The following is a 26,801-nucleotide window of genomic DNA, read 5'->3' on the forward strand; positions in this document are numbered from 1 at the left end:
ACCCACCTCAAAACAGGGGACACATACAGACTGAAAGTGAAGGGCTGGAAAAAGATTTTCCATGCAAATAGGGACCAAAAGAAAGCAGGAGTAGCAATACTCATATCAGATAAAATAGACTTTAAAACAAAGGCTGTGAAAAGAGACAAAGAAGGTCACTACATAATGATCAAAGGATCAATCCAAGAAGAAGATATAACAATCATAAATATATATGCACCCAACACGGGAGCACCGCAGTATGTAAGACAAATGCTAACAAGTATGAAAGGAGAAATTAACAATAACACAATAATAGTGGGAGACTTTAATACCCCACTCACACCTATGGATAGATCAACTAAACAGAAAATTAACAAGGAAATACAAACTTTAAACGATACAATAGACCAGTTAGACCTAATTGATATCTATAGGACATTTCATCCCAAAACAATGAATTTCACCTTTTTCTCAAGCGCACATGGAACCTTCTCCAGGATAGATCACATCCTGGGCCATAAAGCTAGCCTTGGTAAATTCAAAAAAATAGAAATCATTCCAAGCATCTTTTCTGACCACAATGCAGTAAGATTAGATCTCAATTACAGGAGAAAAACTATTAAAAATTCCAACATATGGAGGCTGAACAACACCCTGCTGAATAACCAACAAATCACAGAAGAAATCAAAAAAGAAATCAAAATTTGCATAGAAACGAATGAAAATGAAAACACAACAACCCAAAACTTGTGGGACACAGTAAAAGCAGTCCTAAGGGGAAAGTTCATAGCAATACAGGCACACCTCAAGAAACAAGAAAAAAGTCAAATAAATAACCTAACTCTACACCTCAAACAACTAGAAAAGGAAGAAATGAAGAACCCCAGGGTTAGTAGAAGGAAAGAAATCTTAAAAATTAGAGCAGAAATAAATGCAAAAGAAACAAAAGAGACCATAGCAAAAATCAACAAAGCCAAAAGCTGGTTCTTTGAAAGGATAAATAAAATTGACAAACCATTAGCCAGACTCATCAAGAAACAAAGGGAGAAAAATCAAATCAATAAAATTAGAAATGACAGTGGAGAGATCACAACAGACAATATAGAAATACAAAGGATCATAAGAGACTATTATCAACAATTATATGCCAATAAAATGGACAACGAGGAAGAAATGGACAAATTCTTAGAAAAGTACAACTTTCCAAAACTCGACCAGGAAGAAATAGAAAACCTTAACAGACCCATCACAAGCATGGAAATTGAAACTGTAATCAAAAATCTTCCAGCAAACAAAAGCCCAGGTCCAGACGGCTTCACAGCTGAATTCTACCAAAAATTTAGAGAAGAGCTAACACCTATCCTGCTCAAACTCTTCCAGAAAATTGCAGAGGAAGGTAAACTTCCAAACTCATTCTATGAGGCCACCATCACCCTAATACCAAAACCTGACAAAGATGCCACAAAAAAAGAAAACTATAGGCCAATATCACTGATGAACATAGATGCAAAAATCCTAAACAAAATTCTAGCAATCAGAATCCAACAACACATTAAAAAGATCATACACCATGACCAAGTGGGCTTTATCCCAGGGATGCAAGGATTCTTCAATATCCGCAAATCAATCAATGTAATACACCACATTAACAAATTGAAAAACAAAAACCATATGATTATCTCAATAGATGCAGAGAAAGCCTTTGACAAAATTCAACACCCATTTATGATAAAAACTCTCCAGAAAGCAGGAATAGAAGGAACATACCTCAACATAATAAAAGCTATATATGACAAACCCACAGCAAACATTATCCTTAATGGTGAAAAATTGAAAGCATTTCCTCTAAAGTCAGGAACAAAACAAGGGTGCCCACTTTCACCATTACTATTCAACATAGTTTTGGAAGTTTTGGCCACAGCAATCAGAGCAGAAAAAGAAATAAAAGGAATCCAAATTGGAAAAGAAGAAGTAAAACTCTCACTATTTGCAGATGACATGATCCTCTACATAGAAAACCCTAAAGACTCCACCAGAAAATTACTAGAACTAATCAATGATTATAGTAAAGTTGCAGGATATAAAATCAACACACAGAAATCCCTTGCATTCCTATACACTAATAATGAGAAAACAGAAAGAGAAATCAAGGAAACAATTCCATTCACCATTGCAACGAAGAGAATAAAATACTTAGGAATATATCTACCTAAAGAAACTAAAGACCTATATATAGAAAACTATAAAACACTGGTGAAAGAAATCAAAGAGGACACTAATAGATGGAGAAATATACCATGTTCATGGATTGGAAGAATCAATATAGTGAAAATGAGTATACTACCCAAAGCAATTTATAGATTCAATGCAATCCCTATCAAGCTACCAACAGTATTCTTCACAGAGCTAGAACAAATAATTTCACAATTTGTATGGAAATACAAAAAACCTCGAATAGCCAAAGCGATCTTGAGAAAGAAAAATGGAACTGGAGGAATCAACCTACCTGACTTCAGGCTCTACTACAAAGCCACAGTTATCAAGACAGTATGGTACTGGCACAAAGACAGAAATATAGATCAATGGAACAAAATAGAAAGCCCAGAGATAAATCCACGCACATATGGACACCTTATCTTTGACAAAGGAGGCAAGAATATACAGTGGATTAAAGACAATCTCTTTAACAAGTGGTGCTGGGAAATCTGGTCAACCACTTGTAAAAGAATGAAACTAGAACACTTTCTAACACCATATACAAAAATAAACTCAAAATGGATTAAAGATCTCAATATAAGACCAGAAACTATAAAACTCCTAGAGGAGAACATAGGCAAAACACTCTCTGACATACATCACAGCAGGATCCTCTATGACCCACCTCCCAGAATATTGGAAATAAAAGCAAAAATAAACAAATGGGACCTAATTAAACTTAAAAGCTTCTGCACATCAAAGGAAACTATTAGCAAGGTGAAAAGACAGCCTTCAGAATGGGAGAAAATAATAGCAAATGAAGCAACCGACAAACAACTAATCTCAAAAATATACAAGCAACTCCTACAGCTCAACTCCAGAAAAATAAATGACCCAATCAAAAAATGGGCCAAAGATCTAAATAGACATTTCTCCAAAGAAGACATACAGATGGCTAACAAACACTTGAAAAGATGTTCAACATCACTCTTTATCAGAGAAATGCAAATCAAAACCACTATGAGGTACCATTTCACACCAGTCAGAATGGCTGCGATCCAAAAGTCTACAAATAATAAATGCTGGAGAGGGTGTGGAGAAAAGGGAACCCTCTTGCACTGTTGGTGGGAATGCAAATTAGTACAGCCACTATGGAGAACAGTGTGGAGATTCCTTAAAAAACTGGAAATAGAACTGCCTTATGATCCAGCAATCCCACTGCTGGGCATACACACTGAGGAAACCAGAAGGGAAAGAGACACGTGTACCCCAATGTTCATCGCAGCACTGTTTATAATAGCTAGGACATGGAAGCAACCTAGATGTCCATCAGCAGATGAATGGATAAGAAAGCTGTGGTACATATACACAATGGAGTATTACTCAGCCATTAAAAAGAATACATTTGAATCAGTTCTAATGAGGTGGATGAAACTGGAGACTATTATACAGAGTGAAGTAAGCCAGAAGGAAAAACATAAATACAGTATACTAACGCATGTATATGGAATTTAGAAAGATGGTAACGATAACCCTGTGTACGAGACAGCAAAAGAGACACTGATGTATAGAACAGTCTTATGGACTCTGTGGGAGAGGGTGGGAAGATTTGGGAGAATGTCACTGAAACATGTGAAATGTCATGTATGAAACGAGATGCCAGTCCAGGTTCAGTGCACGATGCTGGATGCTTGGGGCTGGTGCGCTGGGAAGGCCCAGGGGGATGGTATGGGGAGGTTGGGAGGGAGGAGGGTTCAGGATGGGGAGCATGTGATTTTTTTTTTAAAAATAAAATTAAAAAAAAAAAAAAAAAAAAGAAGATGAAAGGGCAAGCTACAGATGGGGGTAAATCACAGAGCTGATAAATGGCTTATGTTCAGAATGACTAACCAGAGGAGATTTCTGGCTTATATCCAGAAATCTCAAAACTCAACAATGAGAGACAACCATAATATAAATGGAGAAGAACCTAAATATCCAACAATGAGGACTGGTTAGATAATCTAGATACCTCCAGTCAACAAAAGACTAGCAAACTGTTAGAAGGTAAACTCTTCTGAAAGAAACAACGTGGACCAACAGGAGAGGTGGGTAAATGGACAGACAGTGACAAAGCTTATGCGGTGGGATGGTGGCGGGATATATGCATTTACCAGGTAGCTCGATTTTTTGACGTCTGAAAATTTTCATAATAAAATGTTGAAAAAAGCTAAGCACTAGAATATTTCACAACACAAGTATGCCATTAAACAGGATGCACTGGTACATAAAAAAGACTACAAAGCTGTATGCACAGAACAAATCCACAAGATATACATCTTTTTTTAACGTGTGGTCAGAAGAAAAGGCCCCAGAGCAGAAAGTCGACAGTGACCTCCTGGGCGATGTGATGAGGCTGCTTTTCCTCTTATTTTTGCTGACCAACTGCCTTTAAATTTTCTACTATGATCAACTATTTTTGTGATTTAAAAACAGAGGTGCCTTAATAGTAGTGAAGCAAGAAATACTTTCAGACAAGAATTTACTTGTCACAAACTCGGTGACAGAAAATGCTCCCCTCTATAAAAAGCTTGAAGAGTCTTGAGCTTATGCAACATACTTTCGGTGAACAATTCTTTCAGCCTGCTACTGCCTCCTCACTGGACTTTGTGCCAGATTCTGAAACTCACAGCAATCAGGGCTGCACACCCGGAAACATACCTATCAGAATTCTGCGCCTGTCTCACCACAGCCACGTCGCACCTGGAGTCAACAATGCGTGAGAACCACAGACGGACTGGAGCCTGTTCTACACAGCTCCAGAGAGCAGGGTGTTTCACCCGGGGCAAAGTCAAGGAAATGACCCCCACAGTCTAATAACTTGGGTGCTGTGATGGATGATGTAGGACTTGGATCAATTAGCACACATTTTTCAGAGAAGCAAATACACACTGAATATAAGAAGAAGGGAGAGACACCTAGGCCTGGGTTACTAACCTAATAACCCAGGGAACACCTAACAACCAAAATTATAAGAGCAGACGCTGGGTGAATTCCTGTCACATATAATGGCTATGATCACACTCATTCACTCAGGAAATATTTACTGAGCGAAGATTCATTCATTTAGTGAGTGCTTATGATGCAATAATGGAAATTCCATGATCTGTGCTGTCCACACAGTGCCACGTGTGCTGGCTGACCACTTGAAACTGGCATCACAACTAGGAAGACTGTCATATACAAAGAACATGTGAGGCTAGGTTTCTTATAAACATGGAGAACAGAGGAAACCAATCTGAAGAGGCAGAGAGAGCCTAGTTCATCCAAGACTTTATAAACTATGCTAAGAAGTTATAACTTTATCCAGAAAGACAGAGAAATATTCTGAAGAAACTTAGGAAGAGAGTATTAACTCAGAGTTGAGTATTGACAATTTAACAAAATACCGAGGAGACAATTAAAGAGGTAAAGAAGGAAAGTGGAATGTGACTACGGCACTTTACTGATAACCTATTTATGTCAGTATCACAGCTCCGGAGAAAGGGCAACAGACAAAAGATAGTTTAGGGAAGAAGAAATGATGATGACGCATCCGCCTGGATCTGGGGAGAAGGAATGAATGACTTCATCAAGCCTCCAGGTTTCAGTTCAGGCCACAGCTCACTGAGAATGAGGATTCGGGAAGAAAAGTCTGGGAAGGAGAGCAGTGCATTCAGTTTTTTTTTTTTTTTTAGCAGATTTATTTAGAAAGAGATTTTCATTCCATAGAAGTAACCCATTTAAGTACACAATTCAGCGACTGTTTAGTATACTTACAAAGCAGTGTGACCATCCCTGCAATCTAATTTTACACTGTTTTTATCACCCCCCAAACAAAAACCTCACACCCACCAGCAGCCACCCCCCATTCTCACCCCTTAACCTCAGCACCTACTAACCTACTTCCTGTCCCTACAAACTTGCCTCTTCTGGACATTTCATATAAACGGAATCACACAGTATGTGGTCTTCTTTAACCGGCTTCTTTCTCACAGCATAACATTCTCAAGGTTCCCCCATGTTTTATCAGGATGGGCACCTCGTTCCTTTTTTATTGCTGAATAATATCCCACTGTACCACATTTTATTGATCCATTCATAAGGACGTAGACATTTGGGTCTTTTTCACTGTTTGGCTACTACAAATAAAGCTCCTATGAACACTCATGTACGGTTTTGTATGGAGGTACATTTCATTTCTCTTGGGTATATGCCTCAACGTGGAAACGCTGAGACATAAGGAAACTCTACGTTTAACATTCTGAAGATCGACCAGACTGTTTCCCAAAGCAACTGTACATTCTCCCAGGCGATGTTTGAGGTTTCCAATATGAGATTTATCTACAGAGTCACTTACCCAATGTGTGAAGATTAATTACCCACATCCTCATCAACATTTGTTATTAGCTGTCCTTTTATAAAAAAAAAAAATTCATTTTTGGCTGTGCTGGGTCTTCGCGGTTGTCAGCAGGCTTTCTCTAGTTGCAGAGAGCGGGGGCTACCCTTCACTGAGGGGCCCGAGCTCCTCACTGCAGTGGCTTCTCTTGTTGCTGAGCACGGGCTCTAGAACAATGGCTCAGCAGTTGCGGCTTACGGGTTTAGTTGCTCTGAGGCATGCAGAATCTTCCCAGACCAGGGATCGAACCTGCGTCCCTGCATTGGCAGGCAGACTCTCTACCCCTGGGCCACTGGGGAAGCCCTCAGCCGTCCTTCTGAGTCCAGTGAGAGGCCAGAGGTACCTCACTGTGGTCTGGTTTGTCCGTCCTCATATCTAATGATGCTGAGCACCTGTTCGTGTATCTATTGGCCATGTGTATCTCTTCTCTGGAGAAGTGTCCATTTGAATCATTTGCCCCCTTTTAAGGTGGGTTGTCTTTTTATTACTGAGGTGGAAGACTTCGTTGTGTATTTTAGATGTAAATCCCTCATCAGGTACTTTCTTTCATTCTGTGAGTTGTCTTCTCACTTTCTTAACAGTATGATTTGCAGCACATGTTTTTAGTTTAGATGAAATCCAATTTATTTTTTTTTTTCTTTTATGACTTGTGTTTTGGTGTTACATCTGAAAAAACATTGCCAAATTCAAGATTTACTCTTATATTTTCTCCTGTAAGAAAGTTTTAGCAGGCTTCCCTGGTGGTCCAGTGGTTAAGAATCTGCCTTGCAATGCAAGGGACGCTGGTCCGGGAAGATCCCACATGCCAAGGGGCAACCGAGTCCACGTGCCTCAACCAAGGAGCCTACATTTTGGAGCACCCAGGCTGCAGTGACTCTGGGGAAGCCCCCGCGACGAGAGGCCCCAGCACCGCAACTAGAGTGGAAAGAGCCCTCCCGCAGCAATGGGGACCCAGCACGGCCAAAAATACAGATAAGTAAAGAAAGACATATTTATTAAAAAAAAAAAAAAAAGGGTTAGCTTCAACATTTAAGTTCATGATCTAAAAGTTAACTTTTGTATATGGAAGTAGGGGATTCAACTTCTGTATGTTGATAATCAGGTGTCCCAGCATCTGTTGAAAAGGGTGTTTTCCCCCTTGAATTTTCTTGGCATCTTTGCCAAATACCAACTGCTCATAAAGACAGTAATGGTGAGTCCAAGTTTAGGCTCACTGACTGTGAGGTACCTGTGCTCTAGCTTCTTGGCGATAAGCTACATGAGTGGATAATCATGTCTTCTACCCACAGCCCAGCAATCAGCACAGCTGCTACTGCTGCTAAGTCACTTCAGTCGTGTCCGACTCTGGGCGACCCCATAGATGGCAGCCCACCAGGTTCCCCCATCCCTGGAATTCTCCAGGCAAGAACACTGGAGTGGGTTGCCATTTCCTTCTCCAATGCATGAAAGTGAAAAGTGAAAGTGAAGTCGCTCAGTCGTGTCCGACCCTCAGCGACCCCATGGACTGCAGCTCCTCCGTCCATGGGATTTTCCAGGCAAGAGTACTGGAGTGGGGTGCCACTACCTTCTCCGAATCAGCAAAGGGGACTCGATAAAACTCAGAGTGATCCTGTCCGCCTGTGCGGTCCCAGTGATGCAGCCTGACTCACCCACAGGTGCGGACACTCTCTCCAGGTGGTTCTCTTTCTAGGGCTGCTCTTCTAGCCGGGACTCTGTCCTCAGTGTCCTGTTTACACTTACACAGTGACACAAATCCAGGAGGGCATTTTCCTTCTTCCTAGGATAGGAAGTCCCTAAAGATGCTCAGTCAGAAATCTCAGTACAAGAATGGGTACATTTGATTTTCAACTGTTTACAGGCACAGAGGCTCCAAGTGTGGTGTTTCTGTTTTGTATAAAGGGTTTCAATTGAGTGCCAGGCCCAACATTTTTCTGTGTTCAGGCTAATGTTAGAGAATTTAAATTTTTAAATGCTAATAATGTCCCTTGTGGCTCAGCTGGTAAAGAATCCGCCTGCAATTCGGGAGACCTGGGTTCGACCTCTGGATTGGGAAGATCCCCTGGAGAGGGGAAAGGCTACCCCCTCCAGTATTCCGGCCTGGAGAATCCCATGGATGGTCCATGGGGTCTCAAAGAGTCTGACACAACTGAGGGACTTCCACTAATGACGTCAGTGGGTCAGAGCTCAGTGAAAGGGAAGTCCTCAAAAGGACCACTAATTAGAGATAAATTATGAGTAACTTGAACTGAGGACATTAAACTAAATTAACGAAAGACGTCCTGCAGAACACTGTCTTCAAGTGATAATAAATCCGTGCAAAGAACTGCAAAAGGGAAGAACCAACACAGAAGATGAAAAGACCCCAGTCAAGCCCATTACAAATGCAATGAATAAATAAATAAATAAACACTGTGTGGACCAGACCTGTTTTCTGGCACTTTCACCTCAGATGCCCCATCCCCCCACCACTTCTTGGCTACATAGTAACACCCAAGACCTAACTCTCACTGCCTGATCCCTAGTACCTTTCAAGTACTCAAAATTTACCTTTCAAGTAAATTTTTAAGCAGATATGCTACACGAAAATAGATAAAGAATAGTTCTGTATTTATAAGAGAAGTCTATACTTAAAAAACAACAACTCACATTTACTACAGTAGTAAATTTAAAATTCTAAAGTATTTTTAAAGTAGTCACATTTAGGGAATGCCTGACTGTCCAATGGTTAGAACTTGGCACCATACCTGATTGCTGGGGGCCCAGGTTCAATCCTTGGTTGGGAAACCTAAGATACCACAGCTGTGTGGTGTGGCCAAGAAAAGGGTATTCACATTTACTGAAATTATGTTTTTATGAAGTGTGTAACATCAGCTCTACCATGTAAAGTAACATCCGTGTGTGTTCACATTGCCTAAGTCAAGCTCAACAATGTACATGTCTCTCAAAGATAAAAACAAGAGTCAAAATACTGACCTCCACGGGCTCTTCTAGTTCTAAGCTCTGAATGCCTATGACCATTATTCTAATTTCTCTCCTGTCCTTACCTCAAAGCTACATAGTAGGCGATTAAGCAAAGATGATTCAGTTCAGTTCAGTCGCTCAGTCATGTCCGACTCTTTGCGACCCCATGAATCGCAGCACGCCAGGCCTCCCTGTCCATCACCAACTCCCAGAGTTCACTGAGACTCATGTTCATTGAGTCAGTGATGCCATCCAGCCATCTCATCCTCTGTCGTCCCCTTCTCCTCCTGCCCCCAATCCCTCCCAGCATCAGAGTCTTTTCCAATGAATCAACTCTTCACATGAGGTGGCCACAGTACTGGAGTTTCAGCTTTAGCATCAGTCCTTCCAAAGAAATCCCAGGGCTGATCTCCTTCAGAATGGACTGGCTGGATCTCCTTGCAGTCCAAGGGACTCTCAAGAGTCTTCTCCAACACCACAGTTCAAAAGCATCAATTCTTCGGTGCTCAGCCTTCTTCACAGTCCAACTCTCACATCCATACATGACCACAGGAAAAACCATAGCCTTGACTAGATGGACCTTTGCTGGCAAACTAATGTCTCAACCATGCAAATATGCCCAAGGACAACTGGCAGCCACACACAGCCACACTTGTTCACACTGGCCCTCCACTGAAAACCAAAAACACTCTTGTCCAGGAGTCGGAGTTAGCCTCTAAGCTGAGATGACCATGGTGAACAAGAAAAGGTGAAACACAACTTATCTCCTTAGATATACTAATCATATTTCTTTTAAAATCCAAGTCTGATTATTTCATTATGTCTATTCCTATTGTCTGTTTTCTGTTCGTTTTGGGTTAAGTGTTCTCGTATATCTGATAATTCTTGATTGAATGCCAGTCATTGCATATGAGAAATGCATAGATAATTCCAGGCTCCTAGAGGATCTGCTTTTGTTTCTGACACGCAGGTATGACAGAGGCACAAGCCACTCCAGATGACCTTAATCTAGTTAGGTACAGAGATGAGACAAAGCAGTGCACTCCAGCTCCTGAGACGGCCAGTCTGTGTCCAGTTCACTCTTGTCCCTAAGAAGAGCCCTTAGGAAAACTGGGGTGTACTAGGGCTTCTCCTTCTCAGCAAGGGTGTGCACCAACTTTAAAAAAATTTCCCGACCCATGAATCTGCCTAAAGCTCTAATTATCTTCTCAGTTGACAATTTCAGCGCTGACAACTGCTTCAAGAAAAGAAATGGTGCCAAATGTAGGGTTACCTGACATCTCTACCTACACCGTGGCTCTGAAAATTCCTTCTGCCTTGTGGTTCTCCTATGCCCTCAAACTGACAATTCTTTCTCAACTTTTCACCTTGTCTTGTTCTTAGTTCATCTTAGGCCCAAGTGATCTGATAGAACACTGCCAGAAGTAGAATCCCCAATCCAGTACAAAAGCCTTGCTCAAAACTGAACCAGACGGCAACTTTCTAACATAGAATACACATCATCTAATTCGAGTCTTCTCTAGTTGACTTTTACAACTTCTGCAGTTCTGAAATGTGAGTTTTTCCCAGGGAACTAACTGAATCAGGCGATGAAGCAATCTGGAGTGTGAGAAAACAGAACTGGCATTGCTGTTGACTAACAGAAAACCATAAAGCCCTAATTAAAACAAAGCATCAATCAAAACTAATTTCATCATGCCCTGTAATCTAAAATCTAACAGGCCTCATGGCTGGAACGGGAGGCATGGAGCTCCCTTCAAAAGATGACACAGCTGGAACCTGGGCGCTGTAAACCCCTAGACCTGGAGCCCAACACACAACAGACGCCCGGGAAGGCCAGTTCCCCGGCCCTTGCTCCTCCTCCCCACCCCTCCCTGATCCCCACACCAAGAGGTGGGCGGACACTGAACACAGGCTGAAATTTCAGCACAGTCCAATTCTCTCACTACAAAGTCTAAGGTTCATTCTCAAGTTTCTGGTGTACTGAACAGGAGGAACTGGGGTTGAGGTCATAAAAATGAACTCATGAATCAAGACAGCAAATGCTCTTGTCTACTTTGGCCTGTAACTAAAGAGGAAACCATGGGTGAAGAAGAGTGAAAAAATAAGAAATCTGAGCTTCATGTCCCTGGCTCAGATGGTAAAGTATCTGCCTGCAATGCGGGAGATCTGGGTTCAAGCCCTGGGTTGGGAAGATCCCCTGGAGGAGAGCATGGCAACCCACTCCAGTACTCTTGCCTGGAGAATCCACATGGACAGAGGAGCCTGGTGGGCTACAGTCCATGGGGTTGCAAAGAGCCGGACACGACTGAGCAACTAGGCCACAATATATGTGGCCTAGGCAAGGCCTCTAGAGTCTGAGAAACGGGCTATTTCTCATCTGAGAATAGGGGGCTCATGTGCCAGTCAACAAACATTTACTGAGCACATACTACCTTTCAGAGAAACCAGACCCAGTCTTGATCTCAGGACTAGATCAGCAGTTCTCAACTCTGGCTGCATACTTAACTAGAGATTTTAAATAAACTGCAACCCACTCAAGTGTTCTTGCCTAGAGAATCCAGGGACGGGGGAGCCTGGTGGGCTGCCGTCTATGGGGTCACACGGAGTCGGACATGACTAAAGTGACTTAGCAGCAACAACAACAAAACACTTTATTTCGGATTAGTGGACTCTCTAAGGCAGGGCCCTAGCACTGGAAGGGGGGTGGGGAAGAAGGCCTTTTCAACTGTTTCTGATGCCCAGTGAGGGTTAAAAATCACTGGACTTACAGAATTTCTAAGTTTCTGAATCTAATTTTCTATGGTTTGACAAATGAATACTTTTTTTACAGGTAAAAGGCTCCAAAATAAACCAGCTTCATTCATACTTCGGTGAGAGGGTGACTGAGGTTAAGGGCGCCTTGACTGTGCTGAAAATCCTATCCTGAGGGGTCACATTGACTGTTGAGTGTCCTCCAGCCTCACAGATGCCTCCTCGGATGCATATTCAAAAGCCAAACATCACGTTATAAGCGAGAACTTGTCCCAAGGGGCATTCAGATGCCTGAATCATGCCATTCTGGATTTGTTCCTTTGGGTTAAAGCACAATTTGGCCATGATTTTTGTCACATCTGTTTAACGTGAGTGCTACTAATTGATCATTTTCTTTAAAATCAACTCGCTAAAGCAGTAAGAGAGGATTAGCCCTTCTAAATATTAAAACACACGATAGAGCCTCTTTAATCAAATGAGATATTGGCACACAAATAAATACAGACCAATGGAACCTAAGATTGAGGGCAGGAGAAGAAGGGGACGACAGAGGATGAGATGGTTGGATGGCATCACCGACTCAACGGACATGGGCTTGGGTGGACTCTGAGAGTTGGTGATGGACAGGGAGGCCTGGCGTGCTGCGGTTCATGGGATCGAAAAGAGTTGGACACGACTGAGCGACTGAACTGAACTGAACTGGAACATAACAGAAACTCCAGAAATGGGTCAAATTAATTAAATATGACAAAGGACAGAATCTAAAAACACTGGGAGAAAATGGAATTTTTAATAAGTCGTACAGAGATAACTGAAAAACGAGATGGAAAAGGCTAAAATTGGATCTAGCTCTCAAACCTATATATTCAATTCCAAGTGGATCAAAGATTTAAAAGTTTGAAAAGAAAAGAGAAACGATACAGGAAGTAGGAAAAAAAAATAGGTGAATTCAACCTGGGGATGTACAAAACTCTCTAGCTATGACTGAAAATCAAGAGGCAGTAAAGCAAAAAAAATTGAAAAAAGAAATACCCACAAAGTCACATGCATTAAGCACCTCGTCTGCATCATTTCAGCTCCTCCCGCCTTAACTATTTTTATTCCAGCCATTCCTGAGGCAACTAGTTTTGTCCAGGCTCTGACCTGTGTCCAGTGCCTGCCTGGGGGTTGAAGGGGGGTTTGTTGTGGCCCCAGAGAGCTGCCACGTGTGCCCTCTCGGGACCCACTGAGAGCACCAGCAGGGGCAATATATGCCATGTGGGGCACTCCTCTGCCAAATGAAGACAGGACCTAATGGATATATCACCCTTCCTTCCCCCAAATATCGATCCTACGCTCTCCTCCAAACATACATGAGCCTTCATCTTGGGTAGTTTTCCAGAGAACCCAGTTAAAATACCACTAATCTGATGCAGTGATTTTTTTCTAATAAACATAAACATTTAATTATTAAAATTTAAAAAGCATTCAGCAGAAGGATCTTAATTCCCTACTCTTTAAGCATGGGCTACGCAACAGTACTGGGCTTCCCTGGTGGCTCAGTGGTAAAGAGTTCAGGAGATGCAGGTTCGATCACTGGGTCAGGAAGATCCCCCGGAATAGGAAGTGGCAACCCACTCCAGTATTCTTGTCTGGGAAATCCCATGGACAGAGGAGCCTGGCAGGCTACGGTCCATGGGGTTGCAAAGGAGTCAGACACGACTGAGCGACTGAACAACGACAACATGAACAAGGACTGTTTTGAAAAGACGACACATGAAAAGGGGATGAAAGAATAACTTTACAAGGATGAAACCTGACAAACGCCGCTTCAGCCAGGTGATCAAGGTCAACGTCCACAGCGACAAAGCACGCTGCAGGCACGCACCCTCCGTAATGTGCAACGCAATGTCGCTTTCTCCATGACCTTCCTGCCCCAAACTAACAACCCCAGGCTAACCACCAGCGAAACATGAAACAAATTCCAACAGAAGGGCGTCCTGCAACATATCTAAGTAGCAACATATCTCAAAACAGCCAAGATCATCAAAAAACAGAGACAATCTGGAAAAGTATCACAACCGAGGAGCCTATGGAGATTTAAGACCTAAATGTAATGTGGTATTCGCGATCAGAACATGGAACAGAAAAAGGACATTAGGTCAAACAAACAACTGTGGACTCCAGCTATTAATACTGTTATCAATAGCAGTTCACTAAATACAACCAATGGGCCATGCAAGATGCTAACAGTGGAAACGGTACCAGTGGAGATATGTGTATGGGAACTCTCCGTACTCTCTGCTTAATTTTTCCATAAATCTAAAGTGGCTTTAACACGTAAATTCTATTAATAAAAAGAGAAAAAGGCTTATGAAAAGCATTCCTCCGTCCCCAGCAATGGGGCCTGGGGTCTGCATTTTGGAAGGACACATGGTGATTCCTCAGAGAAAGCAATGGCACCCCACTGAGTACTCTTGCCTGGAAAATCCCATGGACGGAGGAGCCTGGTAGGCTGCAGTCCATGGGATGGCTAGAGTCGGACACGACTGAGCGACTTCACTTTCACTTTTCACTTTCATGCATTGGAGAAGGAAATGGCAACCCACTCCAGTGTTCTTGCCTGGAGAATCCCAGGGACGGGGGAGCCTGGTGGGCTGCCGTCTATGGGGCCGCACAGAGTCGGACACGACTGAAGCGACAGCAGCAGTAGCAGCAGCAGCATGGCGATTCCTACGCACATTAAAGTCTGAGAAACACCAGGGACACCTGTGAGTTACAGCGCACAGCGTCCTTACAAAGAACAAAAGAGGAAAGCAGAACCCAGCCACACGTCAATGAACAGATCCTGTCCCCCAGCAGTGGTACGGAAGCACGGGATGACAGCGCCGTCACCCCAGGAACTCGTCAGGCACGCCAGCATCGCGCAATTGGGAGCGGCCTGGGATGTTGTGCTTGGAAGGGCCCGTGGTGAGGCGGAATGAATGTCGTGATTTATTGCCCATTTGGGGTGCAAGTGGCAGCGTCGATTTTCGTAAAGCATCCACCAAGCACCAGGCACAGCGCTAGGCTCTCGGGACCCAACAGAGATCGAAGTAGGTGTAACCCTCAGTGAGGCTTAGGCCGAAAAAGGTAAGTACAATAATTATGAATACAAAGAGTAACAGCAGAGGAAATATGGAATCCCACAGAGCAAACAAGAAAGGGCCCTCCTCCCTGAGGAAGTGACATTTCAACTAAGATTTGAAGGCTAGGCACTAAGCAAGCTGAAGAGGAAAAGGAAGCAGCTGACCTCAGGTTAACTCGTGAGCTGGTCCATCGGACCTCTGCTTACGTAAGGATCCTTTGAGAGAGAATGGAAACTAGATGACAGAGACAGACACAGCTCCACAGAGCCCAGGACGGAGCACAGCGCCCAGAGAGTGTGTGAGGTGCTGGAAGCTTTACAGAGCACGCCCAGGACAAACATGTGACAAGGGGAAGAACTGCAGAAGGAAAGAGGCTCGCCAAAGCGGTTCCTGTAAGGGACGGTGTCCATCTCCTCTAAGACACTCGGGACGCGTGTCCCATCGGCTCCCGCTGTGCTTTCTGCTACCACGTACGTCAATTTCACAGTCAACTGCTCAACTGCAGTGCCTATTTCTGCATCTAAGTTTCTTAGTACAATTATCTTCTCTACCCCAAAATAACATGCCTGTTTTGTCTTTATTTCAGTAGTTATATTTTGTGTCTTTTATAGAGAATGTCCCTGAATCATTTTTAGAAGCTGAAGTATCAATAGCAACTGTGGTTTCTAATGCAAAAAATTATCACCTATGGTAGATAAGTTAGGCAGCAATCTGACAAAAGGGAAGAATACCTGAAATTAGAAAACTGTCCCAGATCGTCCAGGGTTTACCTTGCTCACAGACATAACAAGGTGAGCTGGGGGAGGTAAACAGCTAACTTTTATTGAACAGCATACACTGAGAACTTTTTATGTATTCTTGTTTGAGCCTTGCAAACCTAAGAAGGAAGCAAACATAAGAGGCCTTGCAAACATAAGAAGGATTATCCTCATTTATATTTGAGAAAACTGGAGGGTCATAAAGGTTAAGCAATTTGCACCAAGGAGAAGGAAATGGCAACCCACTCCAGTGTTCTTGCCTGGAGAATCCCAGGGACAGGGGAGCCTGGTGGGCTGCCGTCTATGGGGTCACACAGAGTCGGACACGACTAAAGCGACTTAGCAGCAGCAGCAGTCAGCTGGTAAAGATGGGTTCTGGGGCAGAATCCAGGTCTATTAGACTCTAAAACCCAGGCTGCTTAGAATACGAGGGACAAAAGGTGGCCTAAATCAATATGAAAAAAAAGTTCATTCACATTCCTACTTTAAGTCCAAACCCAAGAACAGACATCTTTCACACAGCCTTCAAGACAAAGGCAGACAATCCGTCTTCATACACAGTTGCTTCAGGGGACTCGGGACCAGGGCTCCCCCCATTGGCAAAGAGGTGCAACCACACCATTTATTTCTCATTCCTTTTCTAATCCTCAAACTTTTGGGAAAGGAACCTCCAAGTTAAGACATTATCTTTCTCTTTTTCCTGCTTAAAATTTACATTCTGATAATATATATCAAAAGACTTTGGTGCCAGTAATACTATTTTGCTACCTTATTTTAAGGAAATAATCAGAGATGCACTCTAAGACTTAACGTGCAGTCATTATCATGTTTACAATGATGATATTCTAAAAAGAAGCCAACTGTCCCAAACCTGGGGTACTGGTAAATAAATTATGGTATATCATCTGATACACTTTTATTCAGCCATTTTACATGTTTTCAAAGAACATTAATAACAAAGGGGAAATGCATACATGTCGAATGCAAAAATGCTCAATACAAATACACAGTAAATTATCAATTTTGTGAAAATGTCACTCTCACATATGGAAAAGATAAAGGAACTATACCCCGTGTTTAACGGGTTATCCTTCCTTCAACAGTAGGATCAATGCTGATTTTGTCTTCTTTATACTATGTTTTAAAATTCTCCACATTCAATATAATTGCATTTAAAAAATATATTTCTTTATTTGGCTGTGCCGGGTCTTAGCTGCATGTGGCATATGGGATCTAGTTCCCTGATCAGAGATTGAATCCGGGCGCCCTGCATTGTGAACGCAGTATCTCAGCCACTACACTGCCAGGGAAGTCCCACTTAAACCAGAAAAAATGAGAACTGCTGCTAGAAGTCATTTCTGTAAGGTCTTCTCCATTCAGGATGGGAAGGGAAACAGCTGTTCGCTGAGGGGACCACTGTCCTCCCCACTTCGCCCAGCCGCAAGCTAGAGGCCCTCTTCTTTAAGCTGTTACTGCACTACCCTAGCACTTGTGATCTTCACTCAACAACGAACAGTCATCAAGCTTACAGTCTACTGCAAGGTTCAAGCTTGGTAGACGACAGATTCCCTTTAAAGGGAAAAAAATCTTGTGAAACAATGCTGGTTTATTTTCATGTAGCTTATTCAGGTGCAACTTAAAAAACTAAGTTGAAAATTTCTTATATTTATGTGACTAGATACAAACAAAACTGCCAAACCAGCAAAATTCAAAATGACATTACTTCCAATAAAAAGATGACATTGCTTATATTGAAAATCATCACTCAGGTACTTCCCTGGCAGTCCAGTGGTTAAGACTCTGAATTTCCACTGCAGGGGGTGCGAGTTCAATTCCTGATAGGGGAAGTAAGATCTCACATACTGCACAGCCAAAATGTAAATACTAAAAAAAAAAAAATCACCCCCAGATAAATATGGTAATGACACAGATAGGATGTCTAAAAATAAGCAGATAGGACGAGAGAGAAGAGCCAAAGACACACACACAGCAGCGCCACAGCTCCACAGCTGGTCTCCCTGGACGACTCCCACAGACACCTGGAGGTGTGCTGTCTGTTCTGCAGCAACAAGCTCGGAGGTGTGCTTGGACTCCAGTGTGTTAGCCAGTGCGGACTCACTGTGACACGAAGACCATGTTTGTGCCTGGGTTGCTCACACTATGCCCTATAATCGCACTGCGTTCTGCAGAACTCCAAACGGATACAGTGCCCTTGGCCCAGGGGAGACAGTTCCCTACCAGACCTGTGAGATGGGAGCCTGACCAACACACACACACACACACACACACACACACACACACGGCTGGCCCTGGTGATGAGAGGCTGACCATGCCTTACACACACACACACACACACACACACACACACACGGCTGGCCCTGGTGATAAGAGGCTGACCATGCCTTACACACACACACACACACACAGCTGGCCCTGGCAGGGACACACACACACACACACACACACACACACACACAGCTGGCCCTGCTGATGAGAGGCTGACCTTGCCTTACACACACACACACACGGCTGGCCCTGGCAGGGAGACACACACACACACCTGGCCCTGGTGATGAGAGGCTGACCGTGCCTTACACACACACACACACACACACACACGGCTGGCCCTGGCAGGGACACACACACACACACACACACACAGCTGGCCCTGCTGATGAGAGGCTGACCATGCCTCAAACACACACACACACACACACACGGCTGGCCCTGGTGATAAGAGGCTGACCATGCCTTACACACACACACACACACAGCTGGCCCTGGCAGGGACACACACACACACACACACACACACACACACACAGCTGGCCCTGCTGATGAGAGGCTGACCTTGCCTTACACACACACACACACGGCTGGCCCTGGCAGGGAGACACACACACACACCTGGCCCTGGTGATGAGAGGCTGACCGTGCCTTACACACACACACACACACACACACACACACACACACACACACACACGGCTGGCCCTGGCAGGGACACACACACACACACACACACACACAGCTGGCCCTGCTGATGAGAGGCTGACCATGCCTCAAACACACACACACACACACACACACACACACACACACACGGCTGGTCCTGGCAGGTGCGCGCTCGTGCACACACACACACACACACACACACACACGGCTGGCCTTGGTGATGAGAGGCTGACCATGCCTTACACACACACACACATACACACCCCTGGTGATGGGAGGTTGACCCATGCCTCTCTCTCTCTCTCTCTCACACACACACACACACACACACACACGGCTGGCCCTGGCGGGGGCAGGTAACCTTTCTGAGCACTGAAGGTAATGGTCCTTCAGATGTTCACACACACACACACACACACAGCTGGCCCTGGCGGGGCAGGCAACCTACATACACACACATGGCTGGCCCTGGCAGACACATACACACACTCACACGGCTGGCACTGGTGGACATGCAGGCGTGCACACACACATACACACACACACACAGCCGGCCCTGGTCATGGGAGGCTGACAGTGCCTTACACACACACATACACGGCTGGCCCTGGTGATGGGAGGCTGACCATGCCTTACACACACATACACACCTAGTGATGGGAGGCTGACCCATGCCTTACACACACACACACACACACACACACAAACACACACACACGCACGCAGGCAAACTTTCTGAGCACCGAGGGTAAAGCCCCTTCAGAAGTTACCACGCACCCTGGAGCGGATTTTGGGATCCACATGTTTGTACTGCTGCTCAACATTCCTGGTATCTCTGCCACATACCTACTGACATAATCAAATATCTGATCAGCAATTCTGAAGAACAAATGTAGTTTGAATCTTTACCTCATATTCCAGACAATTTGAAGGATGCAATTTCTTCAATTTTATATATAAAACAGAAAACAAAACTTACCAAACTTCTAGACAAATGCTATCTTAAATGTAAGAAAAATTCCAAATAAAAACTTAATAACATAAATCTTAAACTTCTATATATCAGATCTTTAAAAGATAAAAGGCAGGTAGGGAAAATGTTCACAGAAGAGAATCTTCCCAAGAGATAAATAATTAAAGTATATAAACAGAAATATTTTGAATACTGTATATGTGGGTGTCTTGTTTTTAAGTAGAAAAAGGATTCAGAAAGGGGTCTAAGCGTCTATAAATCTTTTAGGGATGGGGACTCTTTGGGGGAGGGGGTTTGGTTCCTTCTTCCCATCTAACCCCGTACCAATGAGAGGGCCTCCAAAGATGATTTCTGAATAAAGACATGAGAATACATAAGGTCTGTTAGAAAAAAAGAAATAAGAATTCAGGCAACAGTCTAGAAAATTAAGAAAAACTCAATGTACTAAGTCACTTCAGTCGTGTCTGACTCTTTGCGACCCTACAGACCGTAGCCTGACAGGCTCCTCTGTCCATGGAATTCTCCAAGTAAGAATACTAGAGTGGGTTGCCATGCCCTTCTCCAGGGATTTTCCCAACCCAAGGATCAAACCCTCGTCTCTTACATCTTCTGCACTGACAGGTGGGTTTCTAACACCAGTGCCACCTGGGAAGCCAAGAAAGACTCAGACACAGCCTAATTATCCAAGTCGTCTGACTGAACAGAACTTTTTACCACAGTATGTGGACATGTGCCTCAGGTGTTCAGTTTATTTGTTAGAACGCATCTCCAGCCCTATGCCTTTCTAAGACACTCCTGGACAGGGTCAGTTCAGAGGTTTCATTTCTGACCCTTTTCAATCTATGCACTCCCATGAGATTATCTAGCAAGAAAAATATGACATTTTCATTTAAAAAATGTCAGCACTGAACAACAGGATTTTCACAGATGAGCCATACCACTTATAAATATCTAAATTAAACGAGGTGACAACAAAGGTAACGCAAAGACCCCCCTCGACTCATTTAGGACCATTTGCAAAAGCCCAGTATTTGAGGTGCATGAAAACACACACATATGGATGTTTAACTACAAACAGTCTGCAACAGAGAACCATGTCAAACTGTTAGCAGCATTCTAAAAGAAAAAATCCATAAAGAGAAAGGGGAACTGGATGACTCATTTTGGAAAAAGTATTCAAAAACTTTCATTCCTATTTCCATGACTTGTCATCTGATCCCCCAAAATGGGATCTGAGAACTCTATTATAGATCAAAGCTGTGGTACATATACACAATGGAGTATTACTCAGCCATTAAAAAGAATACATTTGAATCAGTTCTAATGAGGTGGATGAGACTGGAGCCTATTTTACAGAGTGAAGTAAGCCAGAAAGAAAAACACCAATACAGTATACTAACGCATATATATGGACTTTAGAAAGATGGTAACAATAACCCTGTATGCGAGACAGCAAGACACAGATGTATAGAACAGTCTTTTGGACTCTGTGGGAGAGGGAGAGGGTGGGATGATTTGGGAGAATGGCATTGAAACATGTATAATATATAAGAAATGAATCGCCAGTCCAGGTTCGATGCAGGATACAGGATGCTTGGGGCTGGTGCACTGGGATGACCCAGAGGGATGGTACTGGGAGGGAGGTGGGAGGGGGTTCAGGATGGGGAACACGTGTACACCCGTGGCAGATTCATGTTGATGTATGGCAAAACCAATACAATATTGTAATTAGCCTCCAATTAAAATAAATAAATTTATATTAAAAAAATAAAATGTTCTAGTCAAGTGGATTTATCAAACAAACAATGAAGGAAATCAAAACAGAAAAAAGAAATGAATGTTAAAAGGGAGAAACAGCAACTGCTTCCTTTGCTTTAATGATCTGCCATTTTTTCCAATTAATTACTTGCTAAAAGGAAATAAAGATTTATTCTTAAAGCTACCTTGATCCTAAGCGCATTTCACAAACTGAAATGCTCTAATATAGTTATAACACAAGAAAATATGTGGTGTTATTCTCCACAGCTTCTGTAACCTGATAGCTTAAGTCTCCTCCAAAACTGAATGCTGACTCAAGCTGTCCCTAATATCAGAGACTTTTTGCATATATGCTAAGTTTCTTCAGTCACGTCTGACTCTGCAACTCCGTGGACTGCAGCCCACTAGGTTCCTCTGCAGAGAAGGCAATGGCACCCCACTCCAGTACTCTTGCCTGGAAAATCCCATGGACGGAGGAGCCTGGTAGGCTGCAGTCCATGGGGTTGCTGTGAGTCGGACACGACTGAGCGACTTCACTTTCACTCTTCACTTTCATGCACTGGAGAAGGAAATGGCAACCCACTCCAGTGTTCTTGCCTGTTGAATCCCAGGGACGGGGGAGCCTAGTGGGCTGCCGTCTATGCGGTCACACAGAGTTGGACACAACTTAAGCGACTTTGCAGCAGCAGCAGCAGCAGGCTCCTCTGTCCATTCGATTTTCCAGGCAAGAGTACTGAAGTGGGTTGCCATTTCCTCCTCCAGGGATCCTCCCGCTCCAGGGACCGATTTTGAGTCTTAGGTCTCCTGCATTGGCAGGCGGGTCCTTTACTACCAGCACCACCACATCAGGGACTATTACTTCCAGTAAACATGAACTGAGTAAATCAGAACAATCCTCCAGCTGGAAAGAACTAGAAAAGCAGGGGGAAAATAGAGTAAAAGTCTGCCTGGAGGCTTGAAGGAAGAAGGGACATCAGATGCTCAGGGAGATGAGATCAGTACTTGGGGCTACTTTTCCCTGGGGGTGTTTGCCAGCTCTAGGGGGAATCCTAAAAGCATGGCGTTGGGCTGGGGGATAACAGGGCTAGAGAAGAGATGAACACTGGCACTAAAGGCGAACAGAACAGGTAGAAACATCCTGATCCTTGAGACTGCACCGAAGAGACTCCAGGTTATACGTGCCCCATTTGTCTGGCAAAAGCAAGTGTGAATTATCTCTGGAAGAGAAAAACATCATCTTGGGCAAATGACTTTCTACAAACAATTTTGCAAATCTAATGTCCAGCAGAATTAAAACAAATTAAAAAGCAAAAACAATTAGACACATAAGGAGATGAGACAATATGAATGAAAAACAAGGAAAACAGATATTGGAAATGACTTACAAATACTGCCACAATGGGACACACTTCAGGCATTAAATATACCGTGTTCAAGGAGCTGAAAGACAATACTGATAATGTTGGCAGATAGCTGGAAACTATACAAAGAAACTATAAAAAGAAAGCCAAATCGAAATTAAAGAACCAAAAACCACAGAATAACTGAAATTAAAAACTCAAGTGATAGGAAAGAGAACAGAGGGGAGATCCAGAATGAAGGAAAAAGAGACAGAAACCACAGAAGGAAGGTTAAGAGACACAGAAGATACAGTGAAATAGCCTAACGCGCATAACTGTAGTGCTAGAAGGAAAGGGGAGAGGGAATGGGAGAGAAGCAATATATGCAGTCTTGATGGCACAAGACTTCCAAAATTAATGAAAGACATGAACCCTAAGATTCAAAAAGCCCTAAGTTATGTTCATCTTTTTTTAAAAAAAATCCATACAGCACAGAAAATACTGCTGAAAAGCAAAGACAGAGAACATTTCAAAAGCAGCCAGATGAACTTCCCGGGTGGTCCAGTGGCTAAGACTCCAGCTCCCAATGCAGGGTGCCCACGTTTGGTCCCTGGTCACAGAACTGGATCCCACATGCCCCAACTAAGAGTTCTGCATGCTGCGATGAAGATCGAAGATCCCGCGTGCCTAAGACCCAGTAAAGCCAAATAAATAAATCTTTTTTAAAATAAGTTTTTAAAAAATTTAAATGGAGAAAAAGATTACTTTCGAAGAACGACAGACAAATGACGTCTCAACAGAAAACAATCGATGTTAGAAACCATGAGCTATCTTTAAAGTGCTAAAAGAAAATAATGGTAAACCAAGAATTTTGCTACTACTGAAAAACCCTTCTAAAATGGAGGAAACTGTTCTAAAATTAGACTGTGGCAATGGTTTCCTAAGTCTGTGAAAATACTGCATGTGTGTGTGTATATGAAAATACTAAAAATCACCCAACTGTATACTTTAAATGGGTATATTTTAGGATATGGGAATGATATCTCAAGAAATCTTTTTCAATGAAGAATAAATAAGGAAATCTGTGAACGCTAAGAATTTTGTCACCAGCAGACTTGCACTAAAGAAATTCTAAAGGGAATTCCTCAGATGGAAAGAAATGATTCCAAATGGAAGACTGGAAGATGACGAAGGTGGCACAGCAACGCGATGGGGAAAAGATGATGTTTTTTAATAAACAGTGCTGAATAACTGGTTCTGGTAAAAATGGAAAATTTGACCCCCTTTTCACAAGCTACACAAAAGTCACTTCCAAGTGCACTGTGGATCTTACTTTGAAAGGCAGGGCAATAAAATGTTATAGTAAGCTATCTTCTTGACTTTGACAGAGAACTCCCACAAATTAGGAAGAAAAAGATGTGTAAACCCCAAAGACTTCTGAACAGGTACTTCATAAAAGAAGATATCAAATAAACATAAAAAGATGTTCAGCTTCATCAGTCTGCAAGAAACCATAATCCAAAACCACAATGGGATACCTCACCAGGCTGCCCGCACAATCACCAGGATGGCTAAAATTCAAGACTGGCAATACCAAGTGCTGGCAAGGAAGCAGAGCACAAGAAGTCTCATACACTTGCTGGAAGGAGTGTAAACTGGTACAGGCACTTCAGAAATCTGGTGTTACCTCTTAAAGTTGGAAGATACAGGTATCTTTTGACCTATAAGTTCTACTGCTCAGATGGTCAAGAATCTGCCTATGATGCAGGAGACCCAGGTTCGATCCTTGGGTTGGGAAGATCCCCTGGAGAAGGGAATGGCAACCCATTCCAGTACACTTGCCTGGAAAATCCCAAAGACAGAGGAGTCTGGCGGGCTATAGTCCATAGAATCGCAAAGAGTCGGACACGACTGAGCGGCTAACGTTTTAGAAACAAACGTCCTCAAATAGCGGAATGGTTAAGATGTAGTATCTTCATATAATGGAATACGACAGATTAATAAAAATGAGCAAGTTAGGAGGTAATGGATGAATTTCAGAAACATCTTGAGTGAAAGAAGCCGGACACACAAAGAATATATATTGCATAAGTATTTCATTTATATAAAGATCACAAAACTGGCAAAAATGAAAGACACTATAGTGTTTACGGGATATATGTTTGGAAGGTACAATTACCCAGACAAAAGGCAAGGAAGTTGATTATCCGCAAAAGTCAGGATTGGGTGACCTCTGGAGAGAGAGAATTTCGAGTTCCTGGGGCTGGCAATGTTTTTTTCTCGAACTGATGACCATCAACCCCCCCTGGCTGGGTAATGAACCACGGAATGGTACGTTGCGGGTCTTGCACTTTAGTGGCGTGCAAGAAGAAAGGAAATGGGGACGAGAAAAAGGGAGCAGAGGCAGGCGAGCAGCTCCAGGTGGAAGGACACGACCCCTTAACGTGCGAGCTCAGGGCGGCGGCACAGGGCGGCCGAGACCGAGGGCACGAAGTCCGGGGGAGGGCGGCCAGAGTTGGGGGGCTGCTTGGGGCCGGGCGCGGCCACACACGTCCGCGGGGTCGCCTCCCTACCCGGCCCCCAGCCCCCCGCGAGTGCCTCCCGCGAGCTGCACAGGCGGGCGCCGCCCGCGCCGACTGCCCCAGACCCTCCCAGCGTCCCCGAAGCCCCCCCACCCCCGGTGCTCCTGAGGCCCTCCCTGCGTTCCGCACGCCGCCCGCCCGGCCTCCCCAAGCGCCCGCCAGACTCACCTCATTGTCGCTGCCGGGGCGGGCGGGCGCGCGGGCCGGGGGGCGCGGCGCGGGGCGCGGGGCGTTAGCGGGGCAGCCGGCCCTGGGCGCGGCGGCTCCGCGTCTCGCTGGGCTGCGGGGGGCAGCGGGGGCACATCTTCTTCGGGCGGGCGTCCGGGCCGCTAGCTGCGGGGACGGGCTGAGGCGGCGGCGCCTGACAGCCGGGCCCCGGCCCCTGCCATCTTGGCGGGCGCGTGCCCGGGCCGCCGTGTGCGCGCGCCGCCGGGGGTTGGGGGGAAGGGAGATAGGGGAAGGGGCGAGCGTCGTCCGGGTCCCGCCGGCCGGGGAGGAGCGCGCGCGCCCGCCCGAGACTCGGGGCGCAGTCCCCGGGCGGGCGCGGGCGTCTGCGACGCCGTTGACGGAGAGGCGGGCCCGCGCGCGCGCGCGCGCGAACTTAGCCCAGGAGTCGAGACGGAGGGGAAAGCGCGCGCGGCGGCCCAAGCTCCACACAAAAGGCGCGGGGCCCCAGAGCCCGCGCCTCCGGCAGAGCGGAGCCCGGGGCTGCGAGGGGCGGGGCGGGGCCTAGGGGACAGGACTTGGGGCGAGGCCGGCCGGGAGGGGCGGGGCTTCGAAGGAACGGGGCCTTCGAGCGGCGAGGAGCTCAGTAGGGACCAGACCGGGACGGGCGGATGTGGCGGGGGCGGGGCTTAGAAGAACGCGCGATCCTTGAGGGGCGGGGCCGAGGAGGAAGGCCGGGGCGGGCTTAGGGGGCGGGGCTGGGGGAAGGCCTGGCCGCGAGGGGCGGGGCCTGGCCGCGAGGGGCGGGGCTTCGAAGGAAGGGTGCCTTTGAGCGGCGAGAAGGAGCTCGGCA

The 26,801-nt window shown here is 44.7% G+C and overlaps 1 protein-coding gene across 3 annotated transcripts in view; it reads right to left on the reverse strand.

Moving 5' to 3' along the window:
* Positions 1-26,502, reverse strand: part of EVL (Enah/Vasp-like) — a 155,812-nt gene extending 129,310 nt beyond the window's left edge. For all 3 annotated transcript variants that reach the window (XM_086362964.1, XM_086362958.1, XM_086362950.1), the window contains exon 1: positions 25,952-26,502. In XM_086362964.1, the coding sequence (XP_086219090.1) occupies positions 25,952-25,956 (5 nt within the window). In that variant the 5' untranslated portion in view covers positions 25,957-26,502. The remainder of the gene's footprint in view (positions 1-25,951) is intronic.
* Positions 26,503-26,801: the final 299 nt, after the last annotated feature.

Source organism: Bos grunniens, chromosome 21 (genome assembly GCF_055505025.1).
Source record: "Bos grunniens cultivar Pamir isolate PY7600 chromosome 21, Bosgru_T2T1.0, whole genome shotgun sequence".
In the NCBI taxonomy this organism is placed as follows: Eukaryota; Metazoa; Chordata; class Mammalia; order Artiodactyla; family Bovidae; genus Bos; species Bos grunniens.